Source organism: Dendrobium catenatum, unplaced genomic scaffold (genome assembly GCF_001605985.2).
Source record: "Dendrobium catenatum unplaced genomic scaffold, ASM160598v2 fragScaff_scaffold_1089, whole genome shotgun sequence".
NCBI lineage: Eukaryota > Viridiplantae > Streptophyta > Magnoliopsida > Asparagales > Orchidaceae > Dendrobium > Dendrobium catenatum.
Window position 1 is genome coordinate 539,794 of NW_021319551.1, and position 20,948 is coordinate 560,741.

General features: G+C 39.5%; 1 protein-coding gene across 1 annotated transcript in view; it reads left to right on the forward strand.

The window, feature by feature from the left end:
• The first annotated feature begins 3,230 nt into the window (after positions 1-3,230).
• Positions 3,231-20,948, forward strand: part of LOC110098289 (pentatricopeptide repeat-containing protein At3g13880) — a 31,008-nt gene continuing 13,290 nt past the window's right edge. The window contains exons 1-2 of the mRNA XM_020825064.2: positions 3,231-3,527; positions 3,747-5,500. Of these exons, the coding sequence (XP_020680723.1) occupies positions 3,807-5,500 (1,694 nt within the window). The 5' untranslated portion in view covers positions 3,231-3,527; positions 3,747-3,806. The remainder of the gene's footprint in view (positions 3,528-3,746; positions 5,501-20,948) is intronic.

The window sequence follows — 20,948 nt, forward strand, 5'->3', positions numbered from 1 at the left end:
ATCTAACTCTTTATATCAAAGGATTAATTTAAGATCACCAGATCTCTTCCTGATCATCAATCATCGTCAAACTTCTTCCTGTCTGTTGATAGTCACTAGTTCTCCTCCTAGGTGCTACTATCACTAGAGGGGCAATGGAGCTCGATAGGGGATGATGCCTATCCAAGATAGTGGAATGCATCTAATGTAAGAAGAAGTGCACGAAAGAATGATAAGAAATGCAAGGACTATTTCTTCTATATAAAGAGTGGATTTAGAGCTTGGTAGGGGATGCCACTTATCCAAGGTAGTAGAATGCCTGTAACGTAAGAAGAAGCACATGAAAGAATGAGAAAAGCATATAAGATCTACTCCTTCTATAAAAAGAGGGATACTTAAGCTTGATAGGGGATGCCACCTATCCAAGATAATATAATGACTCTAATATGAGAAGAAGAGAGAAGAAGAGTTGTGCTTTTCCCCTGTCCTAAGTAGTTTTTTATAGGTGAAAGGAGAGAAGAAGAGATTATGGAAGAGTTAAAATATCTTAGGAGAATATGAATATTTTTTTTTTGGTCCGGAAGATCTGATTCAAACAATTTTTGGGGTCCCTAGGATCATTTTTTGGCTTTCCAAGAAAAATTTTGGCCCTTTTGGAGCCAAGGAGCTTCTACAATCAATTTTGAACAATTTAAAAATTCTAGAATAACATTTTCTATATTTTTTTCTTTGATCTATGTGCCAACTTTGAGACATGCTAAAATTAAAATGAATGGTATTTCACTTAGTTCATGGCCCCGAGGGAAGGTCCATGTTGACATCTAGGGAGTGGCTGCACCTTATAATTATTTGGAAATTATGAATTTACATTAAAATAGTTTGGAAAACTTTGACACATATTTTTGGACTCTACAGGCTTTGACATCCAAAAATAGGGGGCAACCAATATGCCATTAAAAGATTATTTTGATCAGGTATGAATCTTGATGCAAAAATGAACCAGAATCTTCCAAAATTAAATTCGAGACTACTTGAACTCCAAATCTAGAAAACTTATATTTAAATAGAACATCTCGAAGAGACAAACCCAATGACACCAAAATTGGTCCAATCCAAACCCAAATGGATCCAAATCGAGGGCATGAAGCCTATTTGGAAGCTTCAAAACATTAATTGGATGATGAAATGTTATCCAAAGGTGAAGTGCTTATAGTTGAATCGAGCGGCTCGATGAGACAAATCCAACAAGCCCAAGATCGTTGAGTTCTAAAATCATTAATTGTATGATGAAATGGTATCCTACTTGATAAACGGTCCATAATCAAGGGAGTTGATATCGATCGTCCATTGAAACAATCCCAACATGCCCTTTATCTTCTCCCTATTTACTATGCCACTCCAAAAAATATAAATAAATCTCCATTCTTCATATAAAAGGAATGAGGAGGGGAAAGAAAGAAGGGAAGAGCTCTGAAGTTTGAAGACTTCTAGAGCTCCTCCACCCCGGCACCTCTCCGACGAATCTTTGCCACCAGTCCGCCATTGATGAACCTCTGGTCGATAATTACCATTGAACCTCCATATGGAAGCTAGTGACGAGCCTTTCTTCGACGACTGTCTCCTAATGACTATGGTCCTTCTGACTACCTTCGCCTGCATACTACGGTTCTTCCAATCATCGTTGTTCGACTAAGGTCATTCCAACTACCATCGCTTGACTACAATCCTTTTGACCAAGTTTGCTCGACTGCGTTCCTTCCTACCACCATTGCTCGTTGACTACAATCCCTCTGACAATTATCATCTATTGACTATGGTTACTTCAACCACCGTCGCCTGCCAACTATGGTCCCTCCTATTACCGTCGCTCATCGACTCTGGTCCACTCCGACCACCATCGTGCGCTGACTATTGTTGCTCTGATTGTCGCACGCCGACTATGGTCCCTTCAAACGTCACCCACCGACTATATTCTTATTGACCAAACAGACATGTCAATACTCTTTTAAAAGCAATCATCATGTAACGAGCTATATACATTATGTATTTGCTACATTGAGCTAGCACCCTCCTCCGAGGAGGGGTATTATTCATAATCAACCAACAAATACTTATGGATTTATTCAAAATTGGGCCAGGACTCATAGTTTTTCCCCCTTTCCAAGGGTTTTCACATAAAAATCTTGGTCTCTTATGAACGTAGTACCCCTATCTCTTATATGTTTGTGAGCTGGACCTTTGTACAAAGCTAGGATCTTAAACTTATATTTCTCTATCGCTATGAATATTCCCGGATGCAACAAGCTCTATTAGTGTGGTGGAGAAAATAGTTGGGCAATTTGAACCATTTGAGGCTAATGACATCATTGTATCTAATATAAAAAACAAGCACACAATATCTAAATACTCAAATGTCTCCTCTTATACCTATACAGAACCATTACTGGTATTTCAATTGATGTGCTAACACTTTCATTGAATATACTGCTAAAGATCAATGCAAAGTTTGATGCCTTGAATTCATAATTATAAATTGAAAAATACACTTGCTATTACTTGATTAAAATAGCTTCAATCATAAAGCCCATCAAGAATACATTTTCTAATAATATGATGAGGTTTGTGATTTTTATATTTATATAGATGTGATCATTTGAGCACTTTATAGTGATTTATGCGTAATTAAATTTGAGCATTTTATATTGATATGGAAGTGGGATTTATGTTGTTATTATATTTAGTTGCATCAAATTTTTTGTCTACTACGTTTATGCAACATGTTACTATGAAATATTCCAATAAATTTGATTTAATATAAAAATTCTTGTTAAAATTTATCCTTAATTGTGTTTGTCTGTTGTGTTATAGCTGCTGCTATTACATTATGCTATATTTTATTACTTTTTCACATGCGTGAAAAATATTAATTATTCGAACTTGCTATTCAATTATCTTTAAAATTTTTTTGTATAATGTCATATTTGAAATTTATTCAAACATGTTTGAACCATGATTATTATTTTTTAATTAGAAGGATTAAAATTAAATTATGGTTCCAAAATTGTTTGATTACTGATTGAATTTTTATCATATATGATCTCAAATTTGATCAAATTTTGATAGAATCTTATTTGAATGTTATTAGAATCAAATTTGGTTGCAAATTAAAAAAAAAAATCCACAGTCCAGAGTAAACTTAAATTTGTCCCAAGCAAATTTTCGAATGCACTTAAAAAGAAGTGACTAATATATTTCTTCAATTTTGATCATTACGAAATATTTGAACTCAAATTTCTAAGCTACAATTGTTGAATAATTGAAGAAATAATCGATGTGGAAGAGTGGAGAGAAAAAAAAAAGCATGAAAGATCAAATTTGTGCGAGTTGATAACATTTTGAAGGGGAAAAAAGGAAGCTAGAAAGAATGAATGTGGGAACAGACTCGCCATACCATGAGGCCTCCGCCTTTGCCAAAGTCGAGCCTTTAATCATCGCCGGCTAAGCATGCAAAGTTGATTAATAGGGACCGAAGAAGGATAAAGAACAAGGTATCTAGATAGTAGTTGACTAAGCTTGTTGCGCATTCATGTCTATATGAATCAAACATAAAAATGTTCTTTTTCACGCAGTTTAGTTGCAGCTTTGGCATTCTTTGCTTGCGTATTTTGTCTTAAATCTATAGTACACTCTTCCTAGTTGTGGTTTGCAAGAACTTTTTGGTGACCATTTTATAATGAGACAAAGTAATTACTACTCATCTCTATTAGGTTGATTGCAAAACAAGAAGCAAACAACAGACAGATTCCAGGGGCTTATCCAATCTAGAAATGCAATGCTCTCAGAAGTACTTGATTGGCTATTTAGAATGCACATCTTTCAAACTATGTAAGGGCTTTTCCACCTTACTCCAATCTATGGACTCTTTAGCTTACTCTGATATTCTGCAATCTTCCACTGATACTCATTCTCTCCCTCTTGGGAAATCCGTTCATGCCCATATGATACGAAATCATTTCAAGCAAAATCTTTTTCTCCAAAACAATCTTCTTAACTTGTACTGCAAGTGTGGGGACATGAACCATGCCCATAAGCTATTTGATGTAATTCCCAACAAAGATATTGTGTCATGGAATGTGCTTGTATCTGGATATTTCCAATCAGGTTTTAGTGATGAAGCCATACGTGTGTTCAAAGTTGCTAGAAACGCACAAATCAAGCTAGACCGCTTCGCTTATGCAGGTGCAGTAAGCATCTGTTCTCGCACTGGGAACTTGAGTTTTGGGAAGGCGGTGCATGGCCTTATTGTTGTTAGTGGGTTCACAAAGCATGCTTTTCTTACAAATTCACTTTTGGACATGTACTCAAAGTGTGGTCGGATTGATGAAGTGAGGCGTGTCTTTGATAATTCAGATCATTTAGATGATGTGTCATGGAATTCATTGGTTTCGGCACATGTTAGAATTGGTTTGGTCTTTGAAACTCTAAGGATTTTTGCTCAAATGCATTTGTTGGGGTGCAAAATCAATTGTTTTTCAGTTGGAAGCGTTCTCAAGTGCTGCTCATACTCAGCTGAGTTGCTGCAGTTTGGTAGAATGGTGCATAGCTCTGTTATTAAGGTTGGATTGGATTATGATGTTTTTGTGGGAAGTTCTATGATTGACATGTATTCTAAGAATGGTATCTTGGAGGAAGCAATCAATGTCTTTAAGGGAATGGCTGATCCTAATGTTGTTGTATTCAATGCCATGATATCTGGATTTTGTCAGTTGAAGATGGAATCACATAATGAGCTTGCAGGTGAATCTTTTACCTTATACTCTGAGATGCGAAGGAAAGGAATGATGCCATCCAAGTTTACTTTCTCCAGCGTGTTGAGAGCTTGTAACTTAACTGATTCCTTTGAGCTTGGGAAGCAAATCCATGCTCAAGTTTATAAATGCAAACTCCAATTTGATGAATTCATAGGAAGTGCACTGATAGACTTGTATTCTAAGTCAAGCTCTATTGAAGATGGACTTAGTTGCTTCCATTCTATACCTAAACAAGATATTGTTACTTGGACATCAATGATTTCAGGTTATGTTCAGAATGAGCACTTTGAAAGGGCACTCAGCTTGTTTGATGATCTATTGACAATTGGAAGAAAGCCAGATGAGTTCACTCTATCAAGTGTTATGAGTGCTTGTGCAAACTTGGCTATATCAAAGTCAGGTGAACAGATTCAAAATTATGTGACCAAAACTGGATTTGACCGATATATCATTTGTGGCAATGCACAAATCTTCATGTATGCAAGATCTGGTGATACTGAAGCTGCCAGTCAAACTTTTTACGAGATGGTTAATCATGATGTGGTGTCATGGTCTGCAATGATCTCCAGCCATGCACTGTATGGTTGTGCTAAAGATGCTCTTGCCCTTTTTGGCGATATGAAATGCTGTGGAGTTGCCCCTAATCACATCACTTTTCTTGGTGTTCTTACTGCCTGCAGCCATGGAGGCTTAGTGGATGAAGGATTTAGGTAAATACGTAACTTATCCATCATGAACAACAAAATTATGATTTGAAATAAGCATGCTTCTTGGTCTGTCGTGATTTTGATAGGAAATAATAATAATAACCATGAAAAAAACTGCTGAAATTAGAAATTCAGCACCTCGTCAAGTCGATTTTGAGAATTTTGTAAAGAAATAACAAGAAGACACTTAGAATTTAATTATAGATGCAAGAAAACAAACAAGGTGCAATGGATCTTCAATTCGAGAGGAAGATCCGGTTCTCCCAATCTCAAGCTGAGGACAAGAAGAGATTTCAAAATTCAGACCAAATTTAAGATAAAACAAACCCTAGGGAAAGAAAACTACTTAAAGCAAAAAACACATTTAACTAATCCCTAAATTGCCCTTAATTTTGAATTTTCCCTACCAAAATCATCCACAATTAGTGATTAATTATTGTGATGGCCACACCATACTGTTCGGCTCCCTTGTTGGGCAGAACTTTTGTTCGCCTGGCATACACATGAATTGGTCCAGGATGGACCAGTTTAGCCGATACCTAGACTGGTCTAACAATACTCTCCTCTCAAAGACTCACCTTGTCATCAAGGTGAAATGAGGGGATTTTCTTTTTCACCCTCTCATATGGCTCATAGGTAGCGTTATAGTCAGGTAGGCTCTTCCATTTAATCAACGCTTCCTTGATCCTCCCTTCTCCTTGTCGTACTCATTTAAGCTCCAATGGATTCAACACCACCTCTAATTCCTTAGTTAGTGTTGCAGGTAACTCAGAACTAGCTGCATGCTCCCCCAAAGCTCTCCTCAATTGTAACATATAGAACATTGGATGTATGGTGGCGGTCGGGGCAACCTCAATAGATAAGCCACTGCTCCACCTTCAATATCTCGTAAGGGCCAAAGTTTCTCGGGGAAAGTTTCTCGTTTCTCCTATTGGCCACTGGATGTATGGTGGTGGTCGGGGCAACCTCAATAGATAAGCCACTGCTCCACCTTCAATATCTCGTAAGGGCCAAAGTATCTCGGGGCAAGTTTCTCGTTCCTCCTATTGGCCACTGTCCTTTGTCTGTAAGGTCGCAGTTTTAAAAACACATTCTCCACAACTTTGAACTGGATGTTCTTCCTGCATGCATCTGCTTGCTTATTCATGATTTGTTATGCTCTTACAGGTGCCTCTTCAATTCTGATACGCCTTGGTATCAAAAAATAGCCAACAAACAAGTGAAATTAAGCACAAAATAGATTTTTTTTTGTGGGCTCCAAAAATTCGGCCCCGGCTTCCGCCTGCGATGTTTGCTTTTTATTTTTGGGGGAGTTTTAATGAATTTAAGTTTCGGGATAAATTTTGGAAGGCAGATGAGTTTGTAGATGAGACACTACCTAGAGATTTCGCCCTCATTTTGTGAGGACTTTATGATCTGAGTTCTGGTTTACTTTCGATTAAGGCTAGTCGTCAATGAATACATCATATCCATAGATACGGGGTATCCGGCATATAGTAGCAGCATGGGTATTCAAATTGGATGGGTTTAGTATTTAAAATTAGAAATTTCACCATCTTGCACTTAAAGCGGATGGTTGAGGGATAGATGATGGATCCGATCAAGATCCCATGGCTCCGTCGTCCCGGGCCATCGTGGTCCCTGGTCTACTTAGTCAGAGGATCTAGTTGACCCAACCTGATAGAAGGATCCTTGTCAGCAGTCATGGGTTGGTTCGTCCAAGGGGACCTTGTAGACCTGAGTTGGATGTTTGTCTAAGGGGATAAATTTGAATCCATCTTAGCAAACATAGGGCTTTATGCCTTATCGATCATATCCTATTGATTCATATCTCAAGGATTTGATGCCACTAAGGAGCGTATTAGCTCTGGCCATATTTCGTGGTACCATTTGGCGACAAAACCACTCGGTTCAGAGGGCCCCGGATCATAACCGTTTATCCTACGGTGTCATTTAGCAACAAACTGCCGGTTAGAGAACACGTACCATGTCCTTACTAGCAGTAGATTATTTGATAATGGATCATAATGATATTTTCGACTAAGCATAGCTCTATGTGAGCTGAAGTAAATTTTAATTTATCCACCTCGGTAAACTGTTGCGGAGGGTGGATAGATTTTGTTTTAATTATTTGAACGGATGGATTTCAATTTTAAATATCTGGATTTAGATGATTTTTTTGAAATTTGAGATTTTGGATTTTGTGGGTATTTGGGTGGCATTCAAAAATGCCTAAAATTAACCCCTCCGGTTGAGAACTTCAATTAAGCACGGCCATCATTGGGGTGACTTTGAAGTCGCTTGAAAATATTTAAATTTTGTGGAGTTTGATGGCATTTTGAGATATTTGAGATTAACCCATCCGGTTGAGATCTACATTCAACACGGATATCATCGGGGTGTTTGGAGGCATTTTTATTTATTAAGCTTTATCGACCACATCAACTTGCTGATAGGGGATCGGGTTTCATAGGCTTTATGCCTTTGTTAGTGAATTCTCATTGTTATAGGCCTTGAATGCCTAATATGAATGTATTAAGACAAATATACAGGTCACCACCATCGTATATTTGTTTGATGGTTCGAACCCTGTAGACTACTACTTACCCGCATAGAAGGATCGGGTTCGACCTTGAATTCGCTTATTGACCCGCATAGCATCCCTAGACGTCATGTGTGTAACCATAACATGCTCGCCGGGGTCCATGCGGGTGTTCGGGGTCATTTTATAATTAAACTTTGTCGCTTAGGAGGATTGGGTTTAAATTTGTTGACCCACGTAGCATCCCTAGACATCACGTGTGTACCAATAACACGCTCGCTAGGGCCCATGTGGGTATTTGTAATTGTACTTACCCCTTGTGTACCTATATGTATACAAATTATGGTGCATGAGCGAGGAGGGGGGGTTACTTTGAAATATTTGTAAACGTCTTCAGTCCGGTTGCATGAAGGTTGTGGATCCGGTGGCGTGGCGTAGCAGCTTCTGAATTGAATTGTTCGCTGCTTTGCACAGGTAGGCTGTCGTACACTACTTGTCTCTTTCTGCAGGTGGATTGTAGTGCACTATCTAGTCTCCTGTTTTAAACCCGTGGGCACTTGAATCTATTGTAGTTATTCCATATTTGTTTGTAGATAGTATACTATGTGTATGACGAGTTTCCTACAGTGACTCGTAGGAGCTTGTACTTGTTGTTATGCTTTGGAATTTTGCTTGTGGTTGATACACTGAGAGTGCAATCGGTCTTCCCCAAAATCTCATAGATATTTACATTTGATTTGTGATGTATCATCTAGTGTTCGCTTATGGATAACATGTGGTACATGTAACTGGTCTTCCACAACCCTGGAGACATTTGCAATTCATTGCCCAGCTGGTTGTTGATCAATCATCTTTTGCTTACAAGGGATTCGTATACTTGTCTTCCCCTGGGTGGTTCTGATTTCCATCATCTATCATTTGTTGTCTATTATGTGTATGCTGCTAAGTGTATCTTAGATCTTCAACTACCACCAATAAGAAATTTGAATTTTGCTACGACTAGTTTCTTATAGTCACCTGTAAACAACACTACAGATGTATACATGCATTCACAGGGGGACCCTTTATTCTTGCAATGTATTCATCATTGCTAATCACAAACGATAGTATGTCTTCTCACATGACTGCTATGTAGATTAACGTTAAATTCTATCTTCGAGAGCATTATTCATTGCACATTTAATCTTTCTATTTATATAAGATAGTAGCAGTTGCTTGCAATTAAGCTATTGTTGACTGTATGAATACCCCTAGTATTCATTGCATATTCTTCAGATCATTATGCTCATAGTGTATTAGCCTTCTTTGCTTGCAGAAGTTTGATGTACTAGCTTGTGCTTTAATATTTCACATGAATGTATTTGGACATATCACATCATTATCTTCATTACATATCAAGTCCTTCTACTTGAAGAAGAGAAGATCATATCTTTATAGGCGGTTTTCTGGTGCGTCATGAACGCCGAAAAAGAGATTTGAGGTGATAACCCGATTCGTTGAGAACACCGTGACGAATTTCCTCCCATTACGCTAGAGAAAAACGTGTATAGGTGGTCGTTTTGTCGCGTTAGAAGCATCGAAAGCGGGATCTCGGAGTTTTAGGGTTTAAAGAGATTATACCTTAGCGACCGGCGGGGTGGATGATACAAAAATTGAGAACATTTTTTATATTTTTTATTTTTGTTTTTTTGTATTTTTCTTTTCTCTTTTTCCATATATATATTAAATAATATCTATAATAATATGAGTAATAATACTATTATTATTCATAATAATATTACTAAAGATAGTATTATTATTTATAATCTCTCTCTCTCTCTCTCTCTCTCTCTCTCTCTCTCTCTCTCGCGACCAGAGGAACCTGAAGGTTGCGAATAGGAAGGGTGACGGCTTGGTGTCAGTTAGGACAGTCGACAGTATTAGTCGAACAGGTGAGAGGTTGGGCTTGTGGAGTTCGGCCGGTTGAGTGGAAGGGTCAGTAAAGCTACGGTTTGAGATGGAGGAGTTCAGTCGGCTCCCTGGATTAGGTCGGACAGAGCAACAACTAGAGGAAATTGGTTGTGTGGGGAGAAATGAGCGAGAAAGGAAGGACTTGTTTGTGTGGAAGGAAGAAAGTTGTCTTCACAGGCAGCGATTCTCGTCACTGCATCCGATTAAAGTGTCGTAACTTCCGAACTTATAAGAGGGGAATGTCGTCGAAGTCGAAGGAGGAGTCGATTTGTTGTGGCTTCGGACGTGGGAGGAAGAGGGCTACGGGATTTGAATGTGGAATTGGAATAAGACCGTAAGTCTTCATTTCGTTCCCTTTTAACGACACAAGCGGGAGCGTGATCACAGGGTTTGAGCATGGTCTCTTTTGAAATATTGCCGAATCGCGAACTGTGACAGGATTTCGGTAAATATATGGGTATGGGCCGCCAATTTGAACAGGGATTCAGCAGAGGTACGCTTTTCTTATTCCCTGTTTTTTTTTGTTCCTTGTCAGAGGTCAACAAATACCCTCCAACAAATGTGATACGCGTTTGGAGCGAACCACGTTTGTTGTATGCTGATTGACCCTGTGAACCTCTAGATATTTATTCTAGATGTCACACTAGGGCTTTCATTTAGTGGATCTCCAGAAACTTGCTTGGATATCACGCTAAGGTTTTCATTTAGCAGATCTCCAAAAGTTTGCTTGGATGTCATACTAAGGTTTTCATTTAGTTGATCTCCAAAAGTTCACCTATTTGCTTTCATGTATCTTTAGATGCATTTGTAATCTTCAGTATAGTTGATATATCTGCTCTTAGTTAAGTAGAGATCCACGGGATAGTGATATGGTACTTCATATTTAGATCTTTAAAGCATCACTCTGTAGATTGACTTTAGTAGATAGCATCACGACCATTTGTTTTCTTTAATCACCACTGTAACTTTAGTTTATAACTTTTCTATATACGCTCAACATTCTTCTATCATCTGGTTGTATCTTGACAAAATTTTAAATATTTATTTGCGGATCTCGGCACGCAGCACGATGTTGACCCAAATAAATATTTAAAATGCCTCTAGTCTTTTAGGGACATTTATAGATGTCATATAGGATGCTCATTCCATAGCTTTGGCTTGAGTCCTGAGATTTTGATTCATTCTGCCTAATGTTTTGAGTGGCGAACTTGGTGAATGATTATCTGATTTGTCTTTATTGACTTGTTAGAGAATTTTTATGTCTTCTGCCCTTTGCTTCTAGCTTTGGCGGGCTTGATGAAGGGGTATATGCCGGTGACCTAAACCCTTTAGGTTTATACTAAGTCGGTGGCAATAAGTTATCGATCCAGAGCTTTGTGCATAACGAACTTGTTGATGACGAATCCTTTTAGTTCAGCCTTAGGCTTTGTGTTAACTATAAGATAACTTTCTTCGGTCATTTGTTTTGTGCTTTGGCGGACTTGGTGAAAAAGAATTCTTTCGATCCCTGCTTTTTGCTTTGCGGATTTGTTGAAAGATTTGTAGGTTTAGTATTCGGTCGATAGTACCAAATTTATGTAGTATCTTGATCCTTAACCACTTAAGAAGACTTTAATCTGAGTCACTTGAGTTCATCAGATTGGGAGAGCTGGAATTTGACAGCTCTTCATCCTCTGGTTGCTGAGATGGGGGTTCCTCTACTACGACATTTCTTATGGCTTGTTGAGTAGATGGAGCTACCAGCGATCCGGCCATATTTGGGCTTATTGGATCCGACCTCTTACATTCATTCAGGCTTCAAACTTGAGCTATGGGGATTGTGCTTCCCAATGTTAATTTTACTGAAGTTGGTAGATTCAGAGTCATCTTTTGTGGTTGAAGATTTTGGAGCCTACGAACATTCAGTAGTTGCTCGAGACTCGTCTTTCCATTAGAACTTTGATTCTTCGGTCATTTGGAAGAATTCGATGGATTAAGATCACTTGAACTGGTCGAGTCAAATTGCCCTTTGTTCTTCCTCCAGTCCTTACTAACGGGTTGACGAAGTGGGGGTTTCACTATTACGGCCTTTCTTATGTCTTGTTGAGTAGACCTAGCTTCTAGCGATCCAGCCATATTTGGGCTTGTTGGATTCGACCTCTTACACCCATTCGAATCTTAAGCTTCAAGCTGTCGAAAGACTTCAAATTTTTCCGGCTCAATTTGTAGGAGTGTGTAGCCACAAAAGTCTCTTTTTTAGCTTTTAAAATCTTTGTACGTTGGGGAAGGTGATGTCTTGAATTTTTGAAATATCACATGCATATGCTTTGAAAAAGAAGTATTTATATTTTTTAGCACAAGAGAATATTTTAATTGCTGATTTTAAATATTTATTTGGGGATCTTGACATAAAACACAATGTCGACCCGAATAAATATTTAAAATGATCCCAGTTTGATAGGAACATTTTAGAAGGGAATAAATTTGAAATTTTGAGATTTTAAATATTTATTTAGAAATCTCGACGCATAACATGATGTTTTCCTAAATAAATATTTAAAATATTCTACCATACAAGGACATTATGAATAGGCTTTGTATCTTTGAGGTTTTAAATATTTATTCGGAGATCTCGACACGCAGCGCGATGTCAACCCTAATAAATATTTAAAACGCCTCAGTCTGATGGGGGATTTTGAAATGTATTCTTGCTCTATAAGAGAATTTCAAAATATAAAATGCGTATGTGATAACAGAAATTTATAGAATAAATAACACATTGAATATAATATTTTCTTGGGCAATTTCATGTATAGTATTTATTCTGATATCGACTGTTGATTGACGGCATAGGTCTCTGATCTTCCAAATCGATCAACTGATAAGCTCCTCCTTGAAATACCTTCTCGATGACAAAGGGGCCTTCCCAGCACCAGGACCTATTCTCCTTCTTGAAATGTTCGAGGACGCATCATTCGATCGAATGATTTTGCCATTCTTCCTCGATAGATTTTTAGGTTTTGTTGAGCTTGCAACCTAAGTTCATCAAGTGCGTCGAGTTCCTCCATTTTCAAGCGAGCATTTTGCTCCTAAGTGAGATCATTCTGGATTGCTACCCGGTGTGATGGTAGTTCAATTTCTAGCGGCAATACGGCTTCAACTCCGAACACTAATGAATAAGGAGTGGTTTTGGTTGGAGTCTTGTAGGTTGTACGGTATGCCCATAGCGCTTTTACCATCTTCGTATGCCACTCTCTTTTATTTTTGGTGAGAATCTTCTTCAATAATTTCACCAATATCTTGTTGAAAGCTTTTGTCAAGCCATTTGTCCTTGGATTGTATATGGATGAGTATTGCTAATCGATTTTATGTCAATCAACAAATTTATAAATCTTTGTGCTTTTGAAAGCTGTACTATTATTTGAGATTATACAACGTGGCACATCAAATCTGTAGATAATATTGTGGGTAAAGAAATTAATCACATTTTTGAATGTAACTTCTTTGACGGAGTTGCTTCTGCCCACTTAGAAAAGTAGTCTGTTGCTGCCAGAATGAAGCGGTGTCCCGCTGATGATGGCGGATCTATCGGCCCGATTACATCAGTGCCACAGCATTCAAATGGCCAGGATGCTATTATTGGGTGAAGAGGATTTGGTGGTTGATATATAACATCACTATGGATCTGACATTAGTGACACCTCTTTGCGTGGTCAATACAATCTCTAATCATGGTTGGCCAATAATAACCCATTCTCTTGATTTTAGCGGCCATTTTAGGACCTAACTGATGTGCTATATAAAGCCTTTCATGAACTTCTATCACCACTTTATCAGCTTCCTTGGCCCCTAGGCACCTTTGTCACATTTGATCAAAATCTCGTATGTACAATGTGTCATTGACAAATGCATATCGCAATGCCCTTTTTTAGATTTGTGCTACCATAGATTTTTTTGTTGGGAGTTTGATATCTTTGAAGTATTCAATGAATGGCTGTCTCCAATCATTTTTGACTTCAATATCTAAACAATGCCACCACATTTCTGAAGCTTGACTAGCTTTACGCCTCTTGGCCACATGATATCCTTCCAGATAATTTTCCATGATGATCTGATGGAGAGGTTGAGGATCAACTGGAATTATAGTTTGCTGGCTTGAATCCGGTACTTCTTCTGCTCTCGGGAATTATAACAGAGCAGGCTCTAAGACCCTACGGGTGTAAACCCCAATGAATATAGACCCCTTATTGATATTTGTCATTTCCTTGGCTAATTTGGCTAGACAATCTGCTTTGACATTCCATCATTGAGGAACTCGAACTATTTTAATATTTGGTACTTGCTTCAGAAGCTCAAGGTCTCATCGGTAGTAGTGGGCCAATTCAATTTTGTCAACCTTATAAATGTCGAGGACCTGGTTTATCACAAGTTGAGAATCACCAAAGATTTGAAGATTTTGAATTCTAACGTCGATCGCAATCTCCAGCCCTGCTATTAGAGCTTCGTACTAGGATTTGTTGTTGGTCCGAGGTTCAGTTAAACTGAATGAAAACCTCATTATGCATCCCTCAGGTGCTACGAAAATGAGACCGATGCCGGCTCGGGCCCTTGTAATATTTGGAGGTCGACCAGGTTTAATTGATGATGCCCGTCAAAGTACATCCCCCAAAATTGTAGTTTTTCATCTTCCTCGACCTGCATGATTTGCTCATCGGACAAATCATCGTTGAGTAGAAAGTCTGATGGGATGGGATGTGTAGCAAAAAAATCTGCTAAGACTTGTCCTTTCACCGCCTTTTGTGACATATGTATGATATCAAACTGTAGTATAATACTGTCCACCTAGCTAGGTGACCTTTCAACGCTGGTCTTGTCATCAAGTTTTTAGTGGATCGATCTTTGATATCAGGGTGATTCTGTGAGACATCATGTAGTGGCAGAATTTCTGAACTGCAAAATCAACGCTAGACAATGCTTCTCAATTGGAGAATAGCGGATCTCTACTCTGATTAATCTTCGAATAATATAGTAGAGTGCATTTTCTTTGCCTTCATCATTATGTTGGGCCAATATTGCTTCGAGGGACTCTTCCAGAGTTGCTGTATATAGTATAAGAGACTTCCCTGAAATTGGTGCTGCTAGAATGGGAGGATTTAACAAGTATTTCTTGATACTGTCAAACGCTTCATAGCATTCTTCATCCTATTTGAAGCGGACATCTTTCTTTATTAGCTTTGAAAATGCCTGACACCTACCCATCATATTCAATATAAATCTTTGAATGAAAGTCAGTTACCCTTGTAAGGAGCGGTGCTGTCACAGGTTTTTTGGTGGTGGCATCTCAATAATCGCTTTGATCTTGTTGGGGTCGATCTCGATGCCTCGATGACGAACAACGTCCCCAAGAATTTGCCGGAAGAGACCTCAAAAGCACATTTGAGAGGATTCATCTTCAGTTCAAACTTTCGAATTCTCTCAAATACGATTCTTAGATCGCTTAGGTGTTCATTTCGATCCATGCTCTTAACGACCAGGTCATCAACATAACACTCGATCTTTTGGTGTATTAGCTCATTAAATATACGCGTTAATGCCCGTTGATAGGTGGCACCAGCATTCTTCAAGCCAAAAGGCATGACCGTATAACAGAAGATGCCGATGGGCGTTCTGAACGACATGTGCCTTTCATCCTCAAGCGTTATCTTGATTTGATTGTATCCTGACAATCCATCCATAAAGAAGAACATGTCGTAGTTGGACGTATTGTCCACCAGGAGTTCGGATACATGAAGTGGAAAGTCATCTTTTAGACACGCCTTATTGAGGTCCCGAAAGTCGATATAAGTACGAATATGCTCGTTCTTCTTTTTGACAGGGACAATATTGGCAATCCAATCAGTATACTTTTCTTCTCGGATGAAGCCCGCATCTATCAGCTTCTTTGTTTCTGCAATCATCTGTTCTTCGGTCTCCAATCTCATTCTCCTTAGAGCTTGTTTGACGGGTGTTGCGTCATGCTTGATGGCTAACCTATAAACTACCACATTAGGGGATAAGCCGGGCATCTCAACATATATCCAGGCAAAACAATCATTGAATATACAAAGTTCTTTTATTTCTTCTACTTGCTCCTCAGGTAGGAGGGAGCTAATGAAGGTTGGGCGAGGATCCTACTCAGTTCCCAAGTTGACTTCTTTTAACTCATCCAAAGTGGCTGCCTGTCCACCATCTTCAAGTTTTTCTGGTGCGGGCTTGGCCTCTATGGGTTGATCATCATAATTATCAACTTCGTACACCTCCTCATCACCATCATCATCGAATTTGATTTCCCTGCATATTATGCCTCGGCAAATCTCATTTCGGGGGTACTTCCGTATGATGAATCCTAGACCCTTTTTGGCAAAAATATCCTTCTTCTTTAATGAGTAAGGATTTCTTCGATACCAGAGGCTCAAGCAGAAACGAACTTGTTGTTTTGAGGAACGAGTTTTACCTCGCTTCCGCAACATTCTTTGAATATTTCTGGTATTATACCTTGGAAATCTCGTAGGTACTAATTCCCTGGAATCGACGAGTGTACGGAACTAGGCACGATTTATTTCTTCTTCAAGTTTTTCAATTGAGTAAAATAGGCTGGCTGGTCCACTCTTTTCTTTTGTGGGAGGTACATAGAATGTCACGAGCTCTTCAACATTATGCACCTCTCGAGGAATGACTTCTTTGAAGTGTTGCAAGGGAACACGTGTGACTACGAGTACGCTATCTGAAATTAATAGGCTATCTATTCTTCTGGCGAACACACCCTGAACCGTGTTCATGTAGATACAGTCGTAGTCATAATTATCGTTTGAGTATTTAACTTCTGTGCTCCATTTGGTCGTTGACTGGTGCATCTTCTGGGATTTTGTAGGGGTTGCATCACTTTCATCTATGTCACTCCCTAAATGAGGTACATATTTCCTTTCTTTTGGGATGGTTGGTTCCTTGGGAAGAGTTAGTGTTGCCTTCTTTCTTCGCACCTGCTTCTTATTATTTTCTTGTTTAGGATGCTTTAGAGTTTCTGGGTCCGATGCTTGAGCCTTAAGTGAGCTCGACAGTTTCAGCTTCTTTGGGATGAAGTACTTTGCATCTTCATATATCTTTACTTCATGAACTGCAAATGGTTGGATGTCACCAGAGATTCTAAATTCCTCTCCATCCCTGAGGTACTTCATGCATTGGTGTAGTGTGGACAGGACAATGCCGTACTCATGCAACCAAGGGCAGCCAAGGAGCTCTTTAAAGACAATATCTGCATCAATCACATGAAATTTAGCATCTGTATGAAGTTCTCCAAATGTGAGAGGGAGTGTAAACGATCCTAGGGTCTTCTGCCCCTTCTCATTAAAGCCATGTACCATTAGCTTATTTGATCCAAGATGCTCCACATCGAGACATAATGCTCTTAGTGCTTTTAAGCTCATTAGATTTATGGACGAACCTGGGTCGATTAGGATTCGACTAATCATCATTCCATCGCTTTTTATAATAACGTATAGAGGACGATTCTGATCCGCCATTCCAAGCATCATATCTTCTTCAAAAAAAGTGAGGAACGGCTCATTTCGAGATTGCAAGACCTCTGTCATATTACGTTCATCAAAATATGTCTCATACCTTTCGGGGTCTTTGAGAGCCTGAATCAAAGTCTCCCTAACGTCTTTGGACATTACTAAAGCATCATATATATTGAGTTGCATCAGAATTTTCCTCAGATGGGATAAGACATTGTAATCTACCCCTTGGCAGAAGTATTCTTTTTCTTAGGATGTTTAGGGATAATATCATCATTGATGACTATTTCTTTCCCCTTAAATTTGTTGGAGATCATTTTCTTTGGTGGAGGTGACAGTATTTTATTACTCCTTAACTGTACTTGATCGACTTCCTCTGGCTTAAACTTATTTATTGAGATGTTTTCTTTAGAGTCAGTCATTGTTGCATCCAGGGATTCATCTGTTAATTCAGAGTCACCACCCAGGTTTATATGCCCCATCTTTGACGCTATATCAGGGTCCGACTCTTCTGCCTTTGGAAAATACAGACCCTTCTCCGAACTGTAATCCATTGGTAACACCATCATACAAGATTCAGAGGGTATTTCTTCAGCGTATCCTTCTTTTGTCAAGGTAATTGGTGCCACTGAGGTGACCTGACATACTTCTGCGGGAAGGGCGTTCTCATCACCTTCTTTGGCTCCATCTGCAAGCTTAATAGGTCGCCTCACAATCTGGTAGTATTCATCCAGACTGTCAATAACCCTTTGAGTTGCAGTCATCTTCTCCTTAAGCTTCTTTAGTTTAGACTTCTTGGAGGATTTCACCCTTTCAGGCTTCGAAGTGCCAGCTTGGTTGGGGAATTATTTTGAAGTAAAAGGTCGTATCACAGGCAGAGCTTTCAAATTTAACACTGGCTCAATAGGAGACTTCCACTTTATACATGGAACTCCTTCAAGCTGCTTCAGCATTTTTACAGTTTTCTTGGAGACTGCAGTCTCCCACTGCTCTTCTTGAGCTGACTTCTTTTCATTTCTTCTTTCTTTAACTGGGGCACGGAAGAGGACGTAACCATTCGAGTTGATTCTTTTCTGGGATGAGTCAACACATTGTCTGACAATGTGAGCTCTCCCTTTCGATATTTTCTTTCCAACCAATCTTTGAAGATGTAACAGTCTTTGATAGGATGACTGACTACTCGATGTATGGGCAATAATTTGGGTCACCAGTGTGCTTCGACTCTTCGGGCTTCTTGCATTCAGGCAGTTAGATACCCGCTTTCAATGCCTGTTGAAATATTTTTGCGACACTCTCCCTTTTGAATGAATATTCTTTATTCATTTTGTCTTTGAAGGATTGGAACGTTCTATCACTAGTTCCTATTGCCTGTCTCGGGCGTTCTCCTCCACCTTGGAAGGTTCATAGCTTATCATTTCCCCTTAGTATCAGCTTTGGTTGGGGGTTAGGGTTGTAGGCCTGCTTGGGTTTTTCTTCATACTGCATTGGTTGCTTGCTCTTGTCTACATTGTAAATCACCTGCTTTTCTCTATCAGCTCTAGAAAAGAACGTCGGCCTCACCCCTTCTAGCACCCGGGGCCTTAGCCTTCTTGGGCTTATAAGAGTGATTCTTTTATTTGCGCAAATTTAGTTTCTCAAATTTGGCCACCCTGTCTAGCAAATCTTGAAATATGGTAATCGTAGCCATACATAGGAAGGGTTACATCTTATCATAAATGTTACTCATTAATAACTGCACAACATGCTCCTCTTCTAATTATTGCTCACATTTCATGCTTAAGTTACGCTAACGAGTAATATATTTTGTCACTGATTCATCTCCTCTTATCCAAAGCAAGGTCAGCGATTGTTATCTTCTCGGTGGCACTGGCGAATCTCTTTACAAACATGATTTCCAATTCTGCGAAGATCTTCACAAAATTGTTAGGCAGTTCAGCGTACCATTCCAAAGCAGTTGCTGTCAAACTGCTGACGAACTGTCGGAAGAGCAATGCATCATTTCCTCCTGCATTCCTACAGGTGGCCTTAAATTATGCCAAGTATTGTCGGGGGTTGTTAGTACCATTGAAAGTATTGAAGTTTGGTACAGAGTATTCTTTTGGATACGACACTTGGTCGTATTCAGCAGGGTATGGACGACCCTTGCCAATTAGTTTCTCCGTCTGATCAATGGCTATGATGGCCCTAATCTTCTCAGTGATAATTCCTTCGAACTATATAGCAGTCACAGGTTCAGAAGTACTTGCAATATTCTGCGGAGTGGGTTGGCGGGTAGTGTTATTGACTTCATTGCCGCCTTCAGGAGCACCCTATACTCCTGAGACTTGAGGCATTTGAAAGTTTAACGGATTGCTAGGAGGATTATGCACGACACCAACAACAGCAGTCCTCTGCATCATTTGCATCATTGCCCCCATCTGAGCTATCATCTTAGTCATCTTCTCATTCAACCGAGAGATTTCTCTATCTTTGGCTCTCATCTGTCGCCTCATCTGCCTTCTCATGTCGACGAGTGTGACATTTTCATCATCAAGGGGATTCCTCTCTACATCCTCCACTTCGTCTTCTCCTTGGGAATGAACACCTCCGCTAGTGGTGGACCTAACTTCATGGAGACGCCGGTGTGCTTGCCTAGGTGGAGGTTGCCAACGGTCGTCACCTTCACCGTCATCGTAGTAGGCCTCATCATTGGCATTAGTGTGCCTCACCATGTAGACCACTTCCATATCCAAGGTGTTATTTATCTCTTCTAGTTCATTTTCTTGGTATTCTTCCATATCTTCTCCCCCTTCGAGATATTCTTCTCCTTCTATATTTTGTTATTCTTCTATATTTTCTTCTAGTACTCGGATCTCCGAGTGGCGATGCCACTGGATCTCCGGTTCTTGGTTAGGCAAAGAGATTTCTTCGACTAGTGGACTGCGGTCTAAGTTAGTCTCTTCCTTTGGAGGGGATGGCGAGCGACGAGATCCCCTGGAGGATTCTCTAAGGTGTCGACCGTCGGGAGAAGTGTCATTGTTGATCCTTTTTGGAATCAATTTCTGACGTTCTTTGTAGATGGTGGCGGATCTCCGGGAATCCGCACCAGATTTCACGCTCAGATTAGTTCTTCTTTCTCTTTTATCTTCTCTGCAAAGCTTTGGCCTCCAGATTTCTTTTTCTTTCTGCCGCGACCTTTCGGCGGCGGATCCCTCAATATATGGTTCAAATGTCACGCCCTGATGTTTACCGTACAGGATATATTTTCTTTCATTTCTCTCCACCGCAACAAACAAGGGTTCTGTCGGCGGAGTTCTTCTAGTCTCGACCATTAGTGGTTGCTGGTATCTTCTCTTCTTCAGACCTTTCTCTTTCACAGTCTTTAGGACTCGGTATACCCGAGCTGAAAGAGTCTCAGGATCTTTTTTTCTTAGAGGGATTGGAGCTT